At 30.3% G+C, this 25,718-nt stretch overlaps 1 protein-coding gene across 8 annotated transcripts in view; it reads right to left on the bottom strand.

Annotated features, from left to right (window-relative positions):
- Positions 1-25,718, bottom strand: part of LOC122711780 (potassium/sodium hyperpolarization-activated cyclic nucleotide-gated channel 2) — an 88,006-nt gene that overhangs the window by 19,326 nt on the left and 42,962 nt on the right. For 4 of the 8 annotated variants that reach the window (XM_043930833.1, XM_043930831.1, XM_043930830.1 and 1 more), the window contains exons 3-5: positions 16,988-17,151; positions 12,254-12,390; positions 10,780-10,923 (exon numbers count right to left, since the gene is read on the bottom strand). In XM_043930833.1, the coding sequence (XP_043786768.1) occupies positions 10,780-10,923; positions 12,254-12,390; positions 16,988-17,151 (445 nt within the window). The remainder of the gene's footprint in view (positions 1-10,779; positions 10,924-12,253; positions 12,391-16,987; positions 17,152-25,718) is intronic. The other 4 variants (XM_043930832.1, XM_043930829.1, XM_043930827.1 and 1 more) reach the window with 2 other exon arrangements.

A 25,718-nucleotide genomic window follows, 5' to 3' on the forward strand; every position in this document is an offset into this window, starting at 1 on the left:
GAAAAATTAAACGATATCGATATCCAATGATCGATTATTATTAGATCTGATGAGATCTGTTCTTGTTTCTTCGCCCCTATTAACCACGTTTGTTTGAATAGACGGATTTAAATCGTTTGCAAAAAATTGCAGAAACAATGCTCGTTGTGTTCCTTCGTCAGATTGTGTCTGGACGAAATGAAAATGAACGAATGGAAGGAGAGTTTCGCGAATCTCTCGCAATTTATCACTCCTCTGCGACAGCTATGATTAATCGCTCTCTAAGATCCATTTCGGTCAGGGTTTTCGAGGTGGCGCTTCGAGTGGTCGAAAATTCGTTATACCACGATCGGTGGTGACCTCTCGGGGATCGAGTCTGAACCGATATTCACAAAGATATTCACAAAGGGAAAACCGGGATATTTTTCGAGTATCAATCTCGATGAAATGGATATCGAAGGAAAATGTAGCTGGTTCTTTAATTATTTCACACTGAAATATTATTATCTGAAATAAAAAAAGTTTCGCAATTTTTCATTCAATTTTCGGAAATTTTCCGATTCTTCAAAAGGATTGTTTATTACTTTTTTCAAGCAAAGTTTTTTCGCAAAGATGCGAAATTAACGAGATATTCCATGTACAATGAAGGAGAATCACGTCCGATTTGAACGATTCATTTATCATCTATTCTACTACGTTCTCACAACAGAAAATTCGATAAAACAACGAGGGATCTATCATGATAAAAAAAAGGGACCTACCATGATAAAATTCACATTGATATATCGATAATAAATAAAGTTTATCAAGTGAGAAAACAACAGATTTGTAACAAGAACAAACAAATTGGGACAAATTGAACAATTGGGTGTTAGAATGAAATACACAAATCATAGGGATCGATCGATTGGAATAGTCACGTTCATCGATTAACAACAGTCACTAAATCAATTACCAAAATTAAAATAATGATTATCATCGACCGTCAGATTGTGATCACTGAATGATAATTATGATATTTTAAATAATATTTCGTTTATTAAAATTTAAAACCAGTTGAACATTTGATCAATAGCGATTAACAATGATTATTGATCGATGGCCACAATGTTTATAAACATATATTTATTACATATTTATTATATAAAATATGAATATATAATGTTATTTGCAAATTATTGTATGATTCACTTCATAGATATCGAATATACCATTTCAATATTTAAAATTTGATCAATGGAGCGTGACTACATCGCATATTTTTTTCGCCGAATACTTTAGAAGAATTAGAATCGATCGAATCAATGAAAATTATACTACTGGGAAACTGATTCGATGACGTCGTGTCTGTTCACTGTTTTCTTTTCCACTTAAAAAACAGAACACAACGTTTTCAATGGGAGGAAGGCCAACGAAATTCAAACAATTCGAGTAGGATACCAAAATGGACGACGAGGGAACCAAGGAATATAAAATACGTTTGAAACGTTTGAAATAAATCAGGCATCTAAAACGACACAAAAACAGCAAGCAAAACGCAAACGGGGGGAGAACGAGAAGATGGATCAAAGAGAAAAAAAAATTCGTCTGGATATCAAAGAGGGATAATAGGTTGACTGACTCTTAGGAAAATGTACGTATGTATGCGTATACGTGATGAGGGGAGAAGGGGAAGGAAAGGGGGGAATAAAACGTAGGAACACACACTGAACACGGGCACATTGCCAAAAAATGTCGAGCAAATAGGGTTAATATACACCTAACACTCACAGGCAGACCTACGGTCAATCCAACCAACTTTCTCGTCTGTAGAGCAGCCATGTGGATAGCGCGTCGTGTCGAATACCTCAGATATCATTTCCCTATTGTCCCCCGGTCCTTTTGTTTGTTTTGTTGAGGTTGATTTGAAATTTTTCTTTCACTTTTCGTTTCATTATTATCCTTTAGCTCTTTTTTTCTCCTTTTCACCATTTTTTCTCTCTCTCTTTTTTTTCGGAAGAAATTTTTTCCTAATTTCTAATTTCCCTAATTCACTAATAAAGTCGAAGAGGATCCTTCATTCCTAATCATCATCGCGTCTATTGAGTTCTTATGACTTATTAGTATAATATAAGTACGTGTATCATCATATTCTTGGCGTACCATGCGCAGTCAGACCTCTGTTATCACAATTATACGTGCACACGTCTCTCTCTCTTTTCCTCTCTCTCCCTCTCTTTTTTGCTCATTGCGTCGAAGTTTGTGCAAAACTCGTTCCCGCAACGAAACATTTAATGAACATATCGATCCATACGATTGATGTACATGCACATCTTGTGTCGTGTAATTTCGAGGGTTATGCAATTGGAACGAAGAGACGTGGCGATGATTAAGGATGAAGAATATTAATATCGTCGGAATAATTAGTTGAAATTTCTTCGTCTGAAAGCATTCCTTTCGTTCAAGATTCCCGGTATTCGACACGACTCTGTGACTATATAATAAAAAAAATGAAACGCATATTAGTACCTAACGGTTGAACGCATCTCTCCACAAAAAGACCCGATAGAAATAAAAATATACATGTCACACCCAAAAAAAATTTTTCACAAGGATCACTGAGCTGATCGATGTTCAACACGGATGTTTAAAATTCTATTTTGGATGTATGTATGTTCATTCGAATTCAATGTTACGATTCTTCAAGTGAACAGTCGTGAGATTACGCTTCACGCGATCCATGTGACACTTTGCATTGTACATATGTATATTGGCTACTGGGACTAATGGAGGCTAGCCGGATCAAGAGCTTTGTTTCACGTAGTATTGAAACAGAAGCAGAAGTCAACGTCCAAAGGTTGATCTTTGATTCGTAGAAATTCTCACGGTTTGCCTCTCCACGCTTTCTACCACATTAGTTCGAATCACAGTGACAATCCTCGATGATTTATATAATTTAAAATTCGTACTATGTAAACATTGGTCGCATGTCAAGAAATCTGTCACGATGCAATACACAGACACAGAAACGAACAGAACGAAATTTTCTATCCTCTATAATATAATATATTTCATTAGTCATGTCACACTTCTATGCCATCGTGCAACAACATCGATTTCTAAGGAACGAACGATCTCTAAAAAAATAAAAAAAAAGAAAATAGAAAGAGAGAGAGAAAACAAAGAACAATAATCTGAAACTAAAAAGAAACTAAAAAGATAAATTAAAGAAAATAAATCAATCGATCACGATACAGCCACGCTGCGTAAGAAAGCTCTTGATCGGCATCGCTTTCTTTCAAGAAATATATTTAATAAATTTCCAAATATACGTGTGTACCATTTGTATGTATGTCCGTATGTATCATTATCAGGCGTGGTGTATAGTGTATCAAACGTATCATTGGATACTCAATATTGAACAAAACAAATAAAAAAAAAAAAAAAAAAAAAAAAGAAAAAACCAAAAAAAAAAAAAATAAAAAAAGATATGATCACACGACAAGACTATGCACTCGTTCTCTCTATATATATAGGAAACTTCCAAACCAAACGACAACGATAATCAATCGAAAAAACGGTCATAATAAACATCGTAACGATAATCAATAATCAACCGTAACAAAAATGTAATATATATATGTATATATATATAAGTAGATATAATAATGATGATCTAACGTATATATATATATATATGTATATATGTATTTATATTTATACGTAGAAACATTAAGTTTTAAATTAACGAACGCTTGAATCAAGAAAGGGCATTTGGCCTTGGTTTCGGGGTTACTAGGCAGGCACACCTTGCTGGTTCGGTCTGGTTGGGGCGGTGTCGCCCGACGCTCGTAGTGCCTCTCCGGCTGTTGATAAAGGGGGATCTGTAAACCCATTCGGAAACGTGTTCTCGCAATATGCCTACTACTTTCATTTTTTTTATTTTTTTTTATATTGTTATTTCTTTTTGTTGAATAATGTTTTTTGTGCCTTTGTTAATTGTTTCTTTTTTTTTTTTTTTTACTATCGTTTCTTTTCTTTTCTTTTCTTTCTTTTTTTTTTTTTTTTTTTTTGGAATGATGTCTTTTGTGTTCTTGATTGTGTTAAAGAGAGTTTTTCTCGACGAGTTTTTGGTAGATGAGATGTAGATGTGATTTTTATCGTTGTTTTTCGTAACTTTTGGTGGACGTGTCTCGAATTGGTCGCAGCATGTTCAAGACTAAACTTTAATAATAAATTTAAAATTAAAATTGATTGTTTAGAATTAATTGTATTGAAAAGTAAATATATTAAAGTAAATTTGGATTTATTTGTTTAATATTTCATTATTGAACACATGTAAATTTTTGCGTGTCTTTTGGTTAAATAATTATGAGTATGAAAACTGAAAATTATTCTGTGAATGATAAAAAAAAATATAATTTTGAAAATATAATGATAGTAAATTCGTTTTTGCAATGTTAATATTGTACAAGAATTATTTTATTTATTAAATTTGGTTCATAATAGTTTAGTCTTGAATTAATGCCGATATATTCAAGATTCGCAGTAAGTAGTTGTATCATTGTATAGTCAGTGGTTAAACAAATATAATTGAATTCTGTAAAGAATTTACGAATCAGTTCAAAAAATGTAACTATTTAAACTAATGATCCAGTTTCGAACAAGTTCCACGATTTTATATATGAACATCATTTCTAAATTGTTAAGATTCATATTTATTATAAAAAAAATATTTTCAAATTTTCAAATTTAAAATATTGAAAAATCGATCATAATATTAAAAAATTTAAAAATTGTACAAAAAAAATTATTAAAAACTATTATTAAACTAATTATTAAAAACAAAAATTGAAAAATTCAAAAATAATGTAACATTTCAATCCAAAAATCCATTTACAATGAATTTCATTAATTTCATTGATTAGTTTTTTTTTTTTAAAGTCATAAATAAAGTATGAGAATATCGAACGATCGTGAACTCATCGTGGCTGGACCATATCCTGCGAATCAGAGCTCTAAATCTGGACTTAATCCCCAGAGTATTGGACCGTTGTTGTAAATCAGCTTTAAGTACGCCCAAGTGTGTCGTGTATCATTAGACGTGCTGTTTTTAGCTGATCCACTGATGCTGCCTCAGACCAAGATACACAGAATCCTTCGTGGAAACGTTTTTCTTCTCTGCGGAAATAAATCCACGAAATGGTATGATTTCCAAGAAAACGATAAATCGAAACAATATATCACACAGTTTCGTAGAACTTGCTATTTTGCAAAATTAACAGAAATGTAAATACATCAAGTATTAATCCAAGAAATTCTGAGAATCTTTTGATGAAATAATAATGTAACTTAATTTGCATATTTGGATCACAATTAATATATAATAATTTAAGTTAAGTTATTTAATTTCAGAGTATTTTTTATCTTTTTTAATTTATATTTTTTTTTATTTCATTTGAATTTTATATTGAAATGAAATATTCTGAAATTAAGTAATCTAATTAAATCATCTTTATAATCTATGATCCAATTGTATAAGCATGTATCAATCGAGAATTAAGGACATCTGTAAAAAAAAAATTCTTAAATTTTTCTAATTCTCGAATATTTGTATGTGAATTAATGAGCACTCTTCGACAGATCAGTTTAAATTTCTTGAATTTTTAATTAATTTGATTTACTACAGATGTACCCCAAATTGTTAAATGACGCGGATAATGAGTCTAACATCTCAATTATTCGAATCTTTAAATTGTCAAGACGAATATTTGATTTGATTACCGATTTCACGGTCAGCTGAACCGTGCTCAGCAATTTATCAAGTTCTTATTACTGCTCGTTTCGAAACGAATTTGCGAATCGATTCAGCTGAGATAATCGAAGACGATTTGATTTTAATACGGTGACGAAGGACGTTAATTAAGAAAATTACCGGTCCCTCCTTTCCTCGATTTTCCACCTTGAAACTGATCCCAATTTGAGCCTTCATTGAGTTTCGTAACGGATGATCTTAATAATTCTCTAGATAGCTTTTCACCGCTACGAGATTTAACGACATCAGAGATATCATGTATCTTTAATTTTGTTAAGGAAGCAAATTAGAATTTAATGAAAATAAATTTTATATAGAGTGGATTGTAGTTCTTATTATATCAATAAAGATAAATCGAAACGATTCTCAAAAGTAAAAAATTTTGAAATTTAATCAATTATTAGCAGTTGTTATTTATATTTATATTTAATATAATTTTATTTAGTATATTTCAATATTGCAATTCTAAAATATAAAATTCTATAAAATCTTTAAATAATACATGCTTCGATATTGGAAAGCTACAAAATTTCAAAAATTTAGATAAATTTAGATTTACTATCTTCAAAATATAAAATTAAAAGTACACGAATCTCTTTAACATCCAAACGATTAAAAAAAATGAAAAGAGAAGAAAATAAATTTAATACTGTAGAATTATCAAAAAATCATCATCAATTACGAAGATCGGGATCATCTGAGATTGAGAATGATTAATTAGATTGATGATCGAACCAACGCTCGCGAATCTGGCTCTCGTCGAACAGAACGGAAAAAAGATAGGAAATAGAAAACAAAAGCAGAGGGAGGCAACAAGACGTTCTTCAAACGCAAAGCGCAAGTAAACACATTCACAGAGTGTGATAATTACGTGGTGGCAAGAAAATAAGATTGCTCTCAAGATAATTGGACGGAAAGCCTGATTGATTCGTTGGTCTGTTCGTTGCGCCATGGCTCACGCTTATTAGGCAAGACACAATCAAACTGATATAGAAAAAAGGAAAATCTTGAAAAAATCATGAACACGTGAACGCAAAATATCGAGAGATGTGTTTTCTACAGACAAATTGAAATAAAATTATACGAAACAAGAATAAAACAATGTGACAATTAAGAACAAATCCTTGGTTAGATGCTTCGAAACATCTCCTTTACATATCCTCTCACCGATTTCCTTCATAAGTCACTATCATTGCCTTCCCGTTTTTCCCATTCCAATTCAACAATTCCATTACATTATGAAATATAGCATAATTTTTTCCCTATCATCTATCCACCCAACGAAGAAAAATGACTCGTTTCTCAATGATCATTGATCAGCATGGAAGTTTCGCATTCTTCTTGCTCACTTATGGATTTTGTTCGTTTCCTCCGTTTGGTTTCTCAGTGTAATGTTTGTTGTAGAACCGAATTGTTGGTAATGTGTAAATGTGTTAACACGTAGCTTATTACGATAAATAAATTCGTAACAAATTTTTACACGGCATCGAAACAAATGTAAAAAAACAAATCCGATAATATGTTATATATATTATTATATGTTATATGTTATATGTATAATAATATTAATACACGTATCCTCTTTCAGTTAAGATTATTCGTGTGTTTCATGCAAATGAGGGAACAGAAAAATAAAACAGAACTCACTGTGAACAATAACTCGGGTTCCGTGTTACATCAAGATCCGATCGAACGGATTGAAGAGGATGCTTCCTCGACCTATTTCATCGACAAGGAGGGAACGATTCCATCGGCTGGCTCGAAAACGATTCTCTCTCTCTTGTCCAGATCTTACACGATTTAAGATAATCGTAACGACAATTGCATCGAACGATCGAGTCGTTGTGCATAGAATATCATATGTATGGATCACGAAAGATCGAGTCAAGAGGATTAGAGGGGTGCAGGATATCGAAAATAAGAATTCGAAAAAGATTTCGGAAAAATTCAAATGAGATCAAGTGAGATTTCAATGATCTCCTCCTATGTTTCCTCTGCCATCTCGAAACTTTCGACAATAATCGAACACGATTGGTTCAATTCTCGATCCGATCGTTGCAAAAGCAATTCGAATAATTATCACTCTTTTCGAAACTTTCAGAATTCAGATTCTGGGTACAAGCACGAACGAACGAGCCTTCGGCTGATTTCGGTCGACTTCGATAATGATCGGATATGATCGGTTCGAAGACTCGTTCGTGCTCGATTATAAAGTATTTGGATTCCGATTTCACCCGATCTCGCCCGAATTTTCCCGATTTATTCCGAAATTCGAATTCTCCATGTTGCAACGATGATCCCACATACTTCTAATAACAAGGATATTCCGCTCGAAAGAGGAAACTACTTACCTATAACTAATGAGATACGATCGGTTGGTGAAACATCCTCTCGAGAATTGATCGGAAAAACGCATTCGAGGAACCGTCGCTGATGGAGAATATCAATGATACACGGCCTCTCATGCATGTATGTGTTGTGTATATTTCCATATATATATATACTTGAACTTTGCGCGATGCTTGTATGTGAATATATCGGGATAATTTATTTTTGTGTGTGAAATAAAAGAAAAAAATAAAATTGGAAAGTAACAGGAGGAGGATCGATCGGATGGTTCTACGATCGAGTAGATGATGGCGATAGAAAGGCTGTTAAGAGTTATTTGAGATAATTGAAGAAATTTTATCTTTGTCTTTGTTACTTAAGATTGGAAGATCTCGAGAGAATTATTGGAAATCTCGGTTAAATTTATCGTCTTGGAAGAATTGGAAGTTTAAAGTTTCTATGGAAAGCAATTGTGCAAGTTCGAGCGTTCGAGTAAATATAATTATAAAATTTTCTTGAGTATTTAATATAATCGCAAATAAAATGGCATTTTTAAACAAAGTTTTTGAACGCTTTGATTAAGAGATGTGAAAGTCCATGTCTTTCTAATCTTCATATATTTATAATTTGCATTTATCATAAACATAGACGTAAAGACAAATATCATTGAATAACTATAAAAATTACAAAAAGACACGGTACATTATTACTTTTTTACATCTTGGCGAAATTTCGATTTATTAACATTATCTTAGAATTGGCAATTTCAATCATTTATTTTAAAACTTTCATATTAGATATACCCATTACGCTTAATAGAGAAGAGAAACTAAAGGAATAGAGATTCTCCAATAATATATCACAGATACAGACTTGGCCAGTTAACGAGATACTGTAACCCAATTTACTTTTTGTGATTTACTTTCGAAAGTTATTTATATAATCTTAATGGACACTGTATAGATAATGACCATTTGAGGATTCAACATTCAACATTTTTAAAAAATATCCATTTATAAAAAATATTCTTGAAAGCAATCGAAAGTTATTTCTCTAGAAGTTGATGTCATTTGCAAAAAAAAAAAAAAAAAATTACACTCTCGAGAGTGATTCAGTAACTTTTCTCTCAAATGAACTCTCTGAATCCTAACATTCATCGCCACGAGTAGGGAGAATGTAAATAGGTCGATGCACGAGTGGTAAAGGGAGAAAGAGAGAGATACGGAGGAATTATATGGAGATTTTGTTTCGTAGAGAAGTTGGAACAATAGGAATTGAGTAAGAGTCGCGAGGACAATCGGTATAATAAAATATACATGTCGAGCAGACGGAAAGCGAGACGTGTATGCAACGTGTGTGTTCAACGTGTGTGCGTGTTTCGTGTACAACGAGTATATTTTGACTTTTCGTGGTATTTCTCTGCAGTGGTGGAAGATAGACACGCGCGGCCTCGTTGTGTTTTCGTTCTATCTGTTGCCTGACAAAAAAATTAGGGAAAAAGAAAAAGGAAAAAAGAAACGAAAAAAAAGAAAAAAGATTGACAGGGGGAGAGCCTGGACACTGGTCCCGACGAAAATTCGAAAGAAAAAAAGAGAATCGAAGCGGAACTTCTTGCCCGTTGTAAATGAGAGACGGTTCACTTCGACATGTGGATAGAGAGATCGATTGGCGGAAAAGAGTTTGTGGGACTGTCCGTGAAAAAAAAAAAAAAAAAAAAAACGAAAAGGAAATCCACCACTGGCACGAGAGTTTCTTTTTACACACGACTCGGTCGGTCGTATCTCTTTTGTTTCTCGTTTTGTTTCGTTTTATTTTATCTTATTGTTATTTTTTTTTTTTTTTTTCGTTTCTTACCAAACATACATGGACGACAAGGATACCTATATCCATGTATAAATGTATTTCGTATAACATTTATTTGTCGAAAGACAACGTAAGGATTTGTATAACGAGCTCCTTTATTTTTTTATTTTTTATTATATATTATTATCGTTTACTTTTAGTTTCTCTCTTTTTTTTTTTTTTTTTAATATCTCACACACATTATGCTTTACTTTATATATACAGTATTTCCTGCGGCAAACGCGGCAGCGATTCTCTGTAATGCAGACAGTTCCAAAAACTGACCGTGAAACATTGAATAACGTATAATATATACGCGTGTACATATACATATATATAAAAAAAGAAATGAAATCACGGGGTGGAAGGGAGAGGGGACCAGCCAGGCCCCATTATCGTCGTAGATTAAAAAAGAAACATTGCAACGAACGGCGACGCAAAGCTGTACAGACAGACAGCGCGGCCAGATAGGGTAGGTTGTATAAAAGGTATAAAAAATAAATAAATATAGATATATAGATATATATATAGAGACAAAGTCAGTCACTTTTTGAAACTGACAATAAAATAATACGACGACGAGACGCTTGGTTTCTTTTTTTTTTCTTTTTCTTTTTCTTTTTTTCTTTTTTTTTCTTTTCTTTTTTTTTTTTTTTTTTTTTTTTTTTTTTTCTCTTTCAAATTTTTATACAAGGATCACAAGCTGTGGGTATTATATGAGGTGTATATATATATGTATGTATATATATATATACTATATATATATAAATAGAATATCAAATTAAAAAAAAAATAGATACGGTGCTTTCGTATAAGAAACAGTGGTAAACACTCACATAGACCTCTTCCCATTGCGAGACATACCGCACCAGTCTTGACAACCGTAGTAACCTAACGAGCGACAACAATTTCGCAAGCCTGAGGATCCTGAGAGCACGGCCAGCATGCAGGATCTGGAAGGACTCGCTAAAGTCCTGAAACTGACGATTGAAAACGATTATTCCGTGGGAATCTCGTCCCATACGCGGCCCATTAACGCTGCGTTGAATTGAATCTCAGGTTAGCGCTTATTCAAAGAGGGATTGAGGGCGGCTTAAACCGAGCTTAATTTGTCTTGTCTGGTGGATTCCGGTGAAAATTATATCACGTTTTCAAGCGGAATTAATTTAATTTGAGTAGGTATTTCTAGAAATTTTCTTGAGGGGAAAGAAAAAAAAATTATATTCCGAGAAATAGTGTAATTGGTTTTAAATTTAAATTAAAAGATATTATCTTTTTATTTTAAATACTGTATAATAAGGAACAGAGATTGGAAAGGTAAATTCAATTTAAACCGCTCTTATTTTTGAGGATTTAATAGTATTCTGTTACATTTAACACCACTATTAATGTTTTTTAATGGCGTAGATTCATTAGCAAATTGCATTAAAATTAAATAAAAAATAATATAATTTATATATATATATATAAAATATATATAAAAATACAATTAAAAAAATAATCTTTAATAGAATGAAATAAATATTCGATCATTCTGAAAATAAATATTTTGTTTTTAATAAGCTATTATTTATGCATTTTAAATGTAAAAAAATACTCATTAAAATGTTCATTAAATTGCAATGATTTTAAAATATTCAAATGAGCCTTCGAAAAGTTTTTAAATGACCTTCGAATAAGCTTTTTTAAACATTTTTTGAACGATTTTCAACTGATATTAAAATATTCATAAATAATTTTCGAAGGATTATAGACATCTTTCAAATAATTTAAAAATCAAGGATCTTTTAAATGACTTTGAAAAATCATTTTTAAAAGATATTTGCAAATATTCCTACTAAATTCTTACATAATTTACATTTTCTAGCTAAGTTATCTCAAACGATAAATAACGATTATCTTAAACAATATAATTTTTAAAGAATTTTAATAAAAGATCAAAATTACATGAATTTTTAATTTCTCGTTGACAATAAATTTTTCTCGAAGTGAACAAGTTAAAATAAATTTTCAAAATAATCAAATAATAATACATGCAAATTAAATATTGACTTAAAAACGAAAAACAAAAATATGAAAAATACCAAAGTGTTGAAGTATTCATTTCGTATACCAAAAAACAGTTATAATTAATGTATTTATACAATTGGAAAAACTATATCCTGAAATGTTGCATATCACGCCAACACTTGTGTAAACTGATTAATTACATAAATCGAGTTTTGGAGAGAAACTAAAACTCAACTCAGGTTTAACAAATTAAAGTTAGAGATACGTATATCAGGATACAGATAATTAATATGCACTTACTTGATTAAATATGAGGAAAATGTAGTCTAATGGTATGGAGGAAATGAGGTCGAGAAAGAACCAAGTCCTGAGGTAGTGTTTTGCGATTAATTTTGGGTCCAGGATCACTTGTTCGGCATTATCCTGTTGCATTATACCTAAGCAAATATATAATATACATAAATAAATATATGTATATCAACTTCAAAATTTAATTAATTTTTTTATTATATTATTTTTTATTTATTCTATTATATTCTTTAAATTTTTCTATATTTTTTTATATTATTCTTTATTCTTTATTTATTGTTTTGTTATTTTCTTTTTTTTATTTTATATCTATTCCATTATTCTTTTATTTCATTTCCCTATATTTTTTAATTTAAAATTGGAAATTGAAAAAATTTTACTATTTCTTTCTTTAAAGTATAAAAACAAGAATTTTAAATAATATTTTTAATTTTAACGTAACCGTTAATAAACAAATTCTTGAATAGAGGATTTTTCTGATTAAATCTTTCTACGAGCTTTATTTACATTAAATTTTATTCCTGCAAAATTTTAGTGCGGTGATATTTACAACTCGATAATAACAAATTAATCTTTAGAATTAAATACAAACGCTAAACTAACACAAGTAATTGAAACTGGAAAAATTAATAATGTGTTGCTTTTGATGTTTCGAATTAAGAATAAAGGGAATAAAATTTATTTATAACTTATGTATATGCAATGATACCCTGTGCCTTATTTGACTACAAAATTGAGCTTGAACTGTTTCTGTCGTTTCTCATCTTTCTCAATCTGTTCAAGATATTCTTCAAATAACAAAGTAACAGAAGATAAATCCAAAATCTCAATTAATTTACACGTTTAATACATATATATATATATAATTTTAAGATGAAACATCTATTAACTCGTATTTACTCATCTTGGAGGATAGAAACATTTTTTATTCTCTTAAATTCCTTAAATTAGCCACAACTAAATCTAAATAATTTGTTAACATTTATTCCATTTGAAGGATAGAAAGAGAAAAAATTATTATAAAAACACTTTTCAAAAAAAAACAGCAGTAAATAAATCTTAATAAAGAAAGTTAATTCCACATCTAATACACATATCAATTCTAAAACGAATCATCCACTCAATTTGAAGAAAAAAAAAATCTATCTGCCAAGACTTATATTCTCAATTCTATTATTCACAATCGAACGATTCTTCAATGCATCGTTAAAATTCCTACCAATACGAGTAACAAGTAACGAATTCGTCCATTCCCAGCGACTTTGCCTCTCCCGGAATCTGCCACCTCATTAGCATGGAAACATTTCACCCTCGATCGACTCGATCGGCGTTCGCCGGCAGAGGCGTTAGTATTCGGCACGTGGAACGCCAATATTGGCCGACGGCCGATAATCTGGATCAAGAATTCGCGACAATCGCGAATCCGACGCGGCCCACGTACACGGTTTAACGCGTACAATGGCTTTCATCGGGCACGTGACCCAATTCGGTTCCCGGGTACGCGTTTCAAATTAATCCACACGGCGAATAACGAAACGTCTGAGCCGGTGTACCAATGTGTTGAGCAATGTGTGATTAGAATATGGCACCGCCTGAAGGGTTGCCAACGTGCCGCGCTCAACACGCGTTTTATTTCTTGATGATTTAATAACAGTCGAAGATTCATTTGGGGAGAATTGTTGATGTATAATTTTATCTTGATAAGAGACGGCTCTGTGGAATTATCCGTATTTAGGATTGATGGACGCTTGGGGAATTTGGGTGAAATAGATGATGTCATGGATGCTGTAATATTTTGAAGATATTTGAATTTGTTAATGCGACAGGAGATATGAAATGAATTAATTTCCTTTTTTTTGTTAATAATAAATTAATTATATACGAGATATCTTTAACTTCAATTGGATAACTTGTAATTTATCAAATTGTTAATGTTGAAATGAAATTATAGGAAAATTAACGGGAAATTATTTATAAAAGGAGAAAAATGATTCAGCTCTTGGTGTTCGTTTAAAACTGTGGATTTAAATCAGTTAACATGTTGATTGATATACGAAATTTGTATGTTTTATTATTTTTCAGAATGGCAAAATGGTTTTGAATATTTTAACACTGTAATATTCACAGTTCAATACATCTTATTAAAAAGTAAAATTGTTTCGACGCTATTGGGCACATTTAATATTTTTAAAAATTTTAAAATCAATTGTATCGCATAGCCTTTGAATCGTGAAAATAAAATTTGACTGTACCTTATAAATCTCTGAAAAATATTGCAATGGAAGAGACGGAAATATGGTCATTAAAATTTCGATCAATTACTAAAAATAAACGTAAAACAAGATTGGAATTCGTATATTACTGAGTCAATAACACAATAAAATTAATCTTCTCATATTTCCATTCTATATCATATTTCCAATTTGATTAAATTTCCTTTATTAGAATTAACTTTCAGACCATTCCTCATTATTCAAACCACTTTTTGACAAAACGAAATTGGATCCTTCGGTTTCACATTGGAATGTAACTTCATAAAAATGTAATCGACTCGTGTGAAAGCCGTGATTTCCCGGCTTTTGTTCGTTTCCTTTCACGGTCTCTCCCTATAGTAGCTTCCTTTTTAATGTCAACAATTAGAAGTTCCTTCTTTTCAAACTTCCCCTGAGCTTTCTCGAGGCGGCGACATGGACGATCTTTCAAAGAAGGTTGCAGTTCAAAGAAACTCACGACGATATTATTTAATCATCATCCGATGAAAATTTGAAGAATTAAAAAAAAAATTACTACGAGAATTTTTAAAATATTTAATTATATATTTAATTATATATTTAATATTATAAAATTTTTTCCTCTTTTCTATTTATTAGCATTCAATAGCAACGATAATTAGAATTTATAATTTTCATTGGATGAATTTTATTGGTAATATTTTGGTATTTAAATTTTAATAAAAGAATTTTTGTTTCGAAAAATATTTGATAATCGTGAGAATTTTCTAATATCTCTAAAACATAAAGATGAACTCTTTAAAACACTTCACAAATATTTGCTGCTAAGGTTAAATCCTTTGGGCATTTTATCTGAAGTTTTGAATAACGTTTCGAAATCTTGGAATTCCTAAAATTCGTAAAATTAATGGAGGAAATTGAAAATGGCGGTGTAAAAATTCTAAAAATTAAAATTTAAAAATTTTCATAGTTATTATTATTAACACAACATTTTAAACGTAACAGTTTTTTTTATAATAAATTAATAAATAAGTTATTTGTATTACACATTTAATATGTATATAAGTTTACTTCTTTTTCATTGTTATATTAGTAAATGATAATTAATAATAATTGAATATACATAATTAATAATTTGTAATATCTATTATCTTTATATTAGTTTGCAGAAAGAACATTATAACAAATAAATTTATCAAAAAATTGATTAGAAAGTTTTCTTTTACAAATAATCAATTACCGTTCTCTTTTTATAATAATTTAATTAACAATATTTAAATCTTCGAAATTCATAGCTCAGCATCTTTAATTGTTAGCATCAATATTCGCACGAAAATTCAAATTCTCTGGAAGATATCAAAGGGGTAGAAAAAGATAAAATTTTTACACAACTGTAAATTGTAAAAGTAAAGCAATTAAAAAGCCCAATTTATCTCCGGATAAGCTGATAACTCCAATCAACGAACGAGCCATTCGCATCCCTTTTGAAAAAACACATGTTCAAAGAAACACGATCTTCCTCCACACGTGGTTATACGAGGAAACGAGGGTGCGAGGGATACATTTAAGCGAATCGTCGTTTTCCAACGTTTTCGTTGGAAATGGAGGAAGAGAGATTTGGGTTGGCCCGATGAGAGGAGCACAGGGCACATGGAAAAAAAAAAATAGGAGAAGAAGAACGAGGTCGGCCATTCTTTCCTCCAATGTCCTCCTCCCAAACGTGCACAATGCAAACTTTGCATCGCTTCTGGCTCTCCCTCCCCACCGCGGACACGAGGTTACCATTAGTCCCAAAGTGATCGTCCAACGAAATGCCAAGTCTTTTCGTCGCTTCTTTTTGAAACGATCGAACGATTTTAGCTGAATGCCCTCGGCACACCGTCGATAAGGCTTTGAAAGCGGGGCTCAATTGGAACGAAAGAAAGTTTTTTAAAGGACTACGATATCGTGGGTTATGGAGTCTTGACTGTGTATGCTCTTGGATATTTCTCTTTTATTGCCGTGTGACTTGGAGCAAAATGAATTTACATTTGACCTACTATTGATCTGCCTGAGTTTAGAATACAATCTTTGAATAATCTCATCGTCACGTCGCCTGTTAGGTCGTTGAGAATTCTTTAAGATATTTGCTCGAATAATATTATAATTAATTTTTTGTTTCAATCTAAACGGAAATTGTTAACTTGAATTATTGTATATCATTTATATTTCGATTTTCTCCAAATTGTGCCAAAAATCACGAATTTGCGACTCGATGATTTATACTTTAAATATATACAGTGAAATGTAAGAAAATAATTATCGAAATTAATTTTTGGAAAGTTTATATATTAATTTAGTTAGATTTAATTTTTTTAAAATATCATTTAAACATTGTTTAAACAATGGATTTATATACATTCGCGTCATAAAGGATATTATATTGTATCAATCGAAATAAGTAACAGAATATCGGTGTTATTTTTCTTAAATATTCGAGAGCATGAACACTCACCTGTCCTGAAGTTGACAACAATGTCTATGAGGAATATCGTATCAGAAAGGCAGTTGAAGGCTATCCACCTAGTGCTTAGGTCGTCATTGAAAAAACTAATGGCGACTGGCAGAATTATCAGATTAGCTACCAGCAGGAGGAGCATGCAGAGATCCCAGTAGAATCTGAAATCAAAATTAAACGAACATTATTGATTAAATTAAACATATAAATTCAATAGAAACTGATGGTTAAAATGACCATAATCGAATACGAAAAAGTTTGAAATTGAATGATAAATTGAAAAAACAACTACATTAAGAACCATAACTTAATCAAACATATCAAGTAGAATATTCTTTAATGATCACACTTCTCCTTTACTTCTTGTAAAATATTCCAGACGCGATCAAGTAGTATTTTGTTCATCCTGTACGTTCACGATGCAATATTCATGGCCGATAAAACGAAAGGATTATCTTTCGACTTCTTATTTTCTCATAATACCATCGACATCGAGAGGATTCATCTCGATATGATATATGATTGTTTCGCGTGTGCACGCATGAAAATATCACGCATCGATGCGCTTGTTGGGTTGACCTAAAAGCGCTGGTGAAATCATTAACGATCCCATCGTTAAATAAAAGAAACGGCGATTCATCTTCGTAACAAGAAGAGAAGGAGAGGGAGCCGGAGGTGGCGAGAGCATTGCTTTTTCTCGAAGACACGTGGGGAGAGAAAACGTTCTCCAAGGGCGTAAGTTTAATTAACGGACCGCAGCCGCTTTTGCTTCGACTTTACTTTCAACTTCGCCTTTTCAGCGTTTAAGTAGTCTAGGGGTCTGGGGATTTAAACGAAGTGGAGGCTTTCGAGACGGCGGAAATATTGTTTCTTCTTTGTTTCCTCCAGATTCTCGGTGTTGTGAGTAACGTGTTTTAATTGCAATTGTGATTTAAGATGATAGAAGAGATTTAAGATGCGGTTAATTAAAATTTTCTTTTTTGTTACTTTTCAATTCGATTCAAATGTCTTCAATTCTGGTATGTTTTTTGGAATATACAATTTAGTATTAATCACGATTTTTTATAAATAAAATTTCTTAAATATAAATTGTTATATCTCAATAAATTGTTATATTTCAAAATCGATCTTTTCGAATTTCTTTTTATCGATTATTTATGATAAAAACATACATATTCTTTTAGATTATTTTTTATTTATTTAACAAAGTTATTATATTGTGTATATACATTGAAAGAAACAAAAAAAAGTTAAAAATCTTTTCGTCCCTTGAAATAATAACATAAATTTAATTAAATTTAGCGAATTCTCTTTTTTCAAAATTATCCCTTATCTCATAATTCTCCGCATCTTTCCATCGCAAAATATCTACAAACTTCAAAAATTCGAAATCTCTTTCTCATCGACCAAATACCATTCCAGTCCCGAACGATTCGAGTTTTTACCAACCTCTACTATAAAATGAAACAAAATGAAAAAAAAAAGAAAAGAAAGGAAAAAAAAGAGAGAGAACTTTCACGAAGTGGAATCGTTCCATTCTCCAAAGAACGAAGAAAGCCTCGCTATAAGATAGGAAGAGGAAAAGGGGAGGGGAGGGCGAGAAGCGCAATTTCTGAAAGATCCGCTTTAATCAGTTCGATTCCAGGGTAGGCAGCCAACATTGGCCCACTTCGCCGAGTAATAACGTAGCTACATCGAGGCAATAAATGTGCTCGTAGCTCGCGCGAACCTGTTCCAGCTTGGCTCGAAACCATCAACCACGAAGGGATGCTTTTTCTCGTCAGCACGCACCGATGAACGCGACCTTCCGCTTTGACACCATCGCGGAAAATTAGAAATACCTGTTCATCTGCCTGCTTCTGCCTTTTTCCTCGAAACCAATTTGTTTCTATTTTTGTCTACATTTTTCCCTCTATCGAGATACGGAGAAGAAATGAAATTGCAATTTTTTTTTAAGCGATTCGTATTTATTATATGTATAAGAATATTGATTTTATTCGTGGAACACGTCCACAGATCAATGTGAAAATAAAAGTTGATGGAGGCTTATTTATTTAATTGCAAGCAATTGAAGTTTGCGTTAGATGAAGTGAAAGTGAGATCGTGGTGTGATGAAGATAAAGACATATGCATATTCAGGGATTATTAGAGATATTGTTTGAATTTTTTAGAGGAGATAAAATTAGAGTTTCTTAATTACATTAGTTGTAATTAATAACTGATTACAACTATAAGGAATTATAATATAAAATTTAATATTAAGTTTACATTTTTTAAGATGGAGATTTGTGAATAGATTTTTCTAGAAGAATTGATATTTGATATTAATTGATAATTGTGAGGTAAAGATGTATAATTTTCGATTTTCCTCTCTTAATAATAAATCTAATTGTAAAATTCCTTAAATTTTTTTTCCAGAAAATATCTTATAATTTATAATGAGTTAGAAGAGGCTCGATGTACAAAACAATTTGTATTGAAATATTGTAATGAAATATTTCCATTCGTCTATTATTTTATTTATTACTATCGCGCGGGCGAATGAATCGAATCGTGTGAATCAAAACGAAAATAAAGAATGATTCCAAAGACTCTTTAAATATTTACCGAACCTAAAATTAAACCGGTGCTTAGCTAGCATAAATAAGGGGGAAGTAAAAATGATACGATCGAAGCAGGAACGCCTACACGTTTCCCATTTCAACTTCAATCCTGGTATTTTTAGAACCCTCTTCAAATGTTTGAGGAAAAGGTAATTATGAAGGGGTTCAATCACGTAGGAATTTTCTGTAACACATAAAAGGACCGATCACAATTTATTTTTAAATCGACAAACATGAAAAGTTAATCTGTAATTTTCTATAAATTAAAATCTATATATAAAATTAATATTTTCCAACCGAACAATATAATTCGAAACCTTTTGTATTAAAAAAATTTTTATATATAGATAACTATTAAAAAGACGGTATATGAATACTAAAATAAAGCAGAATTTAAAAAAATTCTCATTTAATTGTTCTACAAATCTAATGAATCAAAGAATTCTGAATCATTTACCTGAATTCCTAAAAGAGTAATCATATTTAATTCCATAATCGTAATATAATTTTATCGATTTATACTATTGTTATAAAATAAATTTCCAAAAATATATATCAAATCTTTCGTAATAATCAATTCAATTTTTTTAATTTAATCGTAATTATATTTCACCTATGATATTCTCGAGAGTGAATAATAGAGTTATCGATTGATTGGTACATACGTTTAAATATATTCATTAACGATATAAAGCATGATATTTCAGATTAAATAGCCTTCTTGAAACCTCTTTTTAAAACACCCTGTACGTGCCACTAGACACTGACCTAGAAGCGTCGAGAGATTACACCTTGGCGATAACCATATCCCCAAGAGTCGAGATTTATGCACGACTTTTTACACAAGGATCTCTGTTTTAACGAGCGCGCCTCGTGGCCAGCTACGCGAATTCGAGACAATTTAAAGCGTTTTCGAGCTTGTCTCCTGCCAACATTTTCGTTGGAACTGGACCTATCGTTCTGGAAAACCATTAGATATCCATTTTTATTTTTAATTTCCAATCTTCTAATTTTTATTGCAATTCAACTTTCTTATTATATTCATTGACTCGAAATAATTTTTGTTCATCTTTGAAGAAATTATTCTCTAGAAAATCGAATAAATTTTATCAATTATTAATTATAATCATTTATGAATGGGTAATTGATAATTATTGATTTATTTTAAATGGAATATTTTTAAAATCTATTATAGGAGAGATTAAGAGGATTTGAAATATCCTCTAAAATTGGAAATCAATGAACTCTTATGCTATATGTTAAATGTATTATATATTTAGAGAGAATGAAGAAATATTGAATCTTTTAATAAATAATACATTCCAAATTCTTAGAAGCTAGATGCTAAAGTTAGACGTTAAATAGATTATTTCTGCCTAATGTAGTAAGGCAAATGAGGATTAATGGTGTAATAACTTAAGATGAGAATTTCCAACCCTTGCTTCTCAAGCTCTATGTTATGCTTGTTAGAACAGCTAATTGATTAATTATAGCTCTTACTTCTATTTTACTTCTAAACTAATTTTCCCAAAAATTTTTTTAAACTTATACATTGTAACTTGTAATTTTACAAAATTTCACGTTCTTTTGATACTTTTACATCTTCAGATTTAATAATTATGTGTTTTTTTTTCTAAATAGAATTCAATAAATTTTTATTAAATTTTAAGATTTATAAAATGTGATAAATTTTAGAAAAATTCATAAGAAATTTTTAGATAATTTTATTCCAGATTTTACTCAGAATACTTGAAAATTGAAGGAATTGATTATATTATTCGGTGTTAAAAGAAAAATTAAAAGATAAATATTTGATCCTGAGAAAACTGTAAATGCAAATGACGAATTCCTCTATTGTTCTCCATTCAAGGAGAATACCTCTAACAAGATATACTCTCTCAAGGAGAATCCACGTATCAAGACATGCGGCGTATTCTTGAATTATTACAAATTTCTGGTCGTATGAACGAGAACAAACGGTACCAAGGCTTCGATACTCCTTCGTAGGGAATTTACGACAAAGGAACGTTGGAAGGCCGACTAAAATCGATTCTCTTCTCCTTGAAGCGGTGCTGTTCTCGAGTTGAAGTGTAACAAGGGAAAGCATCACCGTTGTGCAACAATTTCTATGAAACTTTGTAAACTGATAGGAAATTGAAGAATTATTATATACATGCTCTCGTCTGTGTATACCATTGAAACCGAAATATTTTGACGAATATTTTACCGTGGGAAGACAATGTTTCCTGTATTGGTTTTGAAAATGACAATATAATAACTATAAAATCGTATTTGCTTTTTATAATTAAATTATATATTTCTTATAATGGTGTCAGTACTCAATCAATAGTTTTTCAATTGGATAATCAATGATTGATAAATGGTTTGTCAGATGTCAGTGGTCTATCAATGATCAATTAGCGATCGACAGTTAGTCAAAAATCAATCAGTAATCAATAATCAATTGTCGAGCAATAGTCATTTTGTTAAAAATGTTTCTGACAGTTGTTAGATATTTTTGGGGCAATTGAAAGTACAATAAAAACCTCCTTCAAATATTGATAGTTTAATTTCAAATATCAATACTTGAATGAGCAAAGTATTCACAATACATAACTGCTTTATTCAATATACACTTTTTTTTTGTTCACCGTATGATATACGTATAAATTATTGCAATCAATGAAACAGATGTTTCACTCTTATGAATGAGAAACAAGAAATTCAATGGAATTGCTATAAAATATAGGCTTGAAGTCTTCTGATATCGAACGACAAATTGGTAAGATTTTTCCTTTTAAGGTATTATAAGGACAATACATTTTGATACATTTTCCACGAAAGAATATTAAAACGTATACAACTTCCTGCTAATCTCTGGTTGCTTTGTGGTAAATCATGATGGAATATTTTGAAACGAGAAACCATAAAATTATATTCTCAGGAAGCAGTAAAAATTCCATAATACTCATCCAATTTCAGAAACAACATTTGGAGTTTAATTGGATATCTTGTTCAAATATTAATCTCACGTGGTTTTCGTTATTCATTCCAATCTATTCTTATCCTTTGCCTATTTCAATAATATTTCTTTTACACTTAAATCACTTCTGTTAAATCTTCTCATATATTTGAATGTAATCTTTTTTCTTCTACAATTTTTTCTTTTGCAATTGAAATATAATAGAAGATAAGATAACAATGGTTTATCGATCTTAATTATTTCTGGAAAAATTGAATATTAATGTCCTAGTTTGATATTGAAATCGAGATTTTGTTGATTTATTTATCACTGATCATTGGAAAATTCTTAAAATAGAATATAACAGGCAATTTATAATTATTTATATCATGTTCTCTTTTAAATTTTTTTAATCCTCTTAAAATCATCTCTGTAAATGTTAAAAATTCGTTCAATTTGATCGAATAATAAAATGATTTACATTAGCCTCAAAGAAATATATTACATCAATTATATTATTATATACTATATTACATATCGTAAAAAGTCCAAATCTATGAAACAGAGACAATCATCATGTTCCATTACTCCTCTTTCGTAATTCCAAGTTAATTTTTCACCGTTTTTCAAAAGTTTCATTTATCCAGTCACCGATTCATCTCTATTATATCCGGTGAAGCGAGGAAAACTCGCACTTTCAATCCGTTGATTCAGATCCATTGAACGAGACCGGTCATTAGAGACCAGTAGTCAATGTATTCAGAGCTATCAGCTAATCCTCCTAACAGCGATTGGTATGTACAGAATCCTCCTGTCGTCTAATTGGCCGCTTCTTCGTGTCCTATTGTATATGCAAGGACCGAGAAATTGACCGATGAAATGCGATTAATGACAATTGTCCTATTTCTCTTATTGTATTGTATTATATTATTGTATCTTTTCTCCGGATCAAACTTCATCGATCCCTTGTTTTAAAGTGTTGATACACGGTGGACACTTTAGAGATCAAAACAAACAGAAAAACTGATATATAAAAATGTCGGTTAAGTTATAAGCAAATGAAGACACGGTGGCGGTGTGTTTCATTTCGTCATGTAAACTTGAAGGATTTAAAGGAATACATTATTTAATTTAATTAATTGTACAATTATTTCTTTCAAAGGACAGTAATATTATTAATATCGATTATGTATGATAGGATTAAAGCGGAGTAAAAATATTATATTATTGTCGATATGTTTAATAATATGACTATCAATATTATCGTCTGAAAATTTTCAAATTCTTATGCAAATTGAAAAAATATTTCATTTTCCTTTATATTAAACTTTCGTTTTTATAGAACGATAGCAACCCCTTTTAACCCCTTGATGATTCTATTTATGATACAGTCAATTAATTATTTAATTTTCTCAATTATTTACTTAATTTTCATCAATAAATTTTAAAAAATGATAATACATATTGCAAAAAATATTTAACATGAATGAAAATGTACGAAGAAAATTAAAAGGAATTTCTTTCGTCCTCTACTAATAATATATTTAAATTTAAATATATTTATATATATTATAATATATTATTATAATATATTTATATATTTAAATAATTCTCAAAATTATCTATCAACATTTTCTTAATGTTCTGATAAATAATGAATAAATTTATACTCTACAATACCAATCAACCGTATCTCAGTTTCGACGATGAATTCAATCCAGGAGAAGAGTCTGCAGGGATTAATCAACGTCTTCGAGATTAACCTGAACTGGTTCCTCGATATTTCACGGTACTCGACGCGTTCATCTCGAGTTTCTCGACACTTCATATACAGACAGCTAAGCTTGATTGAATTGATTTTAGCAGAGTCGATTAAGAATTAAACGGCCTGGATTTTCGTTCATGGTGTTTTTTGATGAATGATTTCGATTGATGGAAAATTCTCCATACCAAAATTTGTGGTAATGAGTCGATTGAAAAAAATCTTTGTTTTGAAATGAATTGAACACACGAAACACTTGAAGTCTTTGAATTATTCGAATTTGTAAATGGACGAATTGAATATGAATAAGGAAAAACAGGATTTTCTTTTCTGTTATAAATAATGTAACAATAAAAGTTTTAATCATTTCTCTCCTTAGAATTAAAAGTTTGTTTTTTGTAAAAAGCAATTTGGTTTAATACAGGAAGAATTGTATAATTAATTATAATAAAAATGTGAAATAAAAATAAAAATGGAAATAAAAATAAATCTATGATATGCATGTAAGATTTTAACAAATAATATTCTTCATTAAGAAAGGGATCAAATTTCCTTATTATGGATGAAATTAATAATTTTACATATCAGATTAGTCAGCATATAAATATACATGAATCAATAGATTTTTATTTTGTTTTTCTTCAAATATTCCATATTGAAAAATTATCTTTATAATTCTTAAAACCTGCTATGAAATTATATTATTTAATACAATACAAGTTGAAAAAAAAAATTTAAATCGAGAAATCCAATACATGGAATGTACATAGATATTTTTGTACATTGAATCGATATTATTCATTGAAATATTCAAAAAAAAAAAAAAAAAAAAAGAAAAAACAAAATGTGACTGAAAGCAATGATATATATTATTTTACAAATAATTTTTTCAACTATAATAATTTTTCATTTGCCAGATTTTTAAAAATTATATGTTTATCTAAAATTATATGTTAAAATTATATGTTTCATAGCTGCATAAAGCAGAAATGTTTCATCAGACCATTATTTTCCTTGATATAATTTATTTAAAGATAATTGATCTGTCACAGGTGTTTCTGCGTTTCCAGGTGCGCGTTTAATGATTCAAACTATTTGTGTTTCGCAAAATTTGTTTGTAATGGGAACAATTTATGGTGCACGCTAATAATTAAACAATCATGTTCTTTCGTTTAAAAGGAGAGAAATGTTTCATACAAGATAAGTCTTTACTTCATATAAGTCAAAAGAATAAAAAGAAATAACATTTGAGCATTTTAAACAATCAATTTTCGTATTAAAGTGAAATATTCAGGAACAAGAATCCTGAAAAAAGAATAGAAAATCTCCATCTTTGATAATTTTACAATTTACAGAAATATTTTTTTAGTAACTCTTAATTGAGATTCATAAAAAATGATA

Source organism: Apis laboriosa, unplaced genomic scaffold (assembly GCF_014066325.1).
Source record: "Apis laboriosa isolate Shangri-la unplaced genomic scaffold, ASM1406632v1 scaffold188_cov152, whole genome shotgun sequence".
NCBI lineage: Eukaryota > Metazoa > Arthropoda > Insecta > Hymenoptera > Apidae > Apis > Apis laboriosa.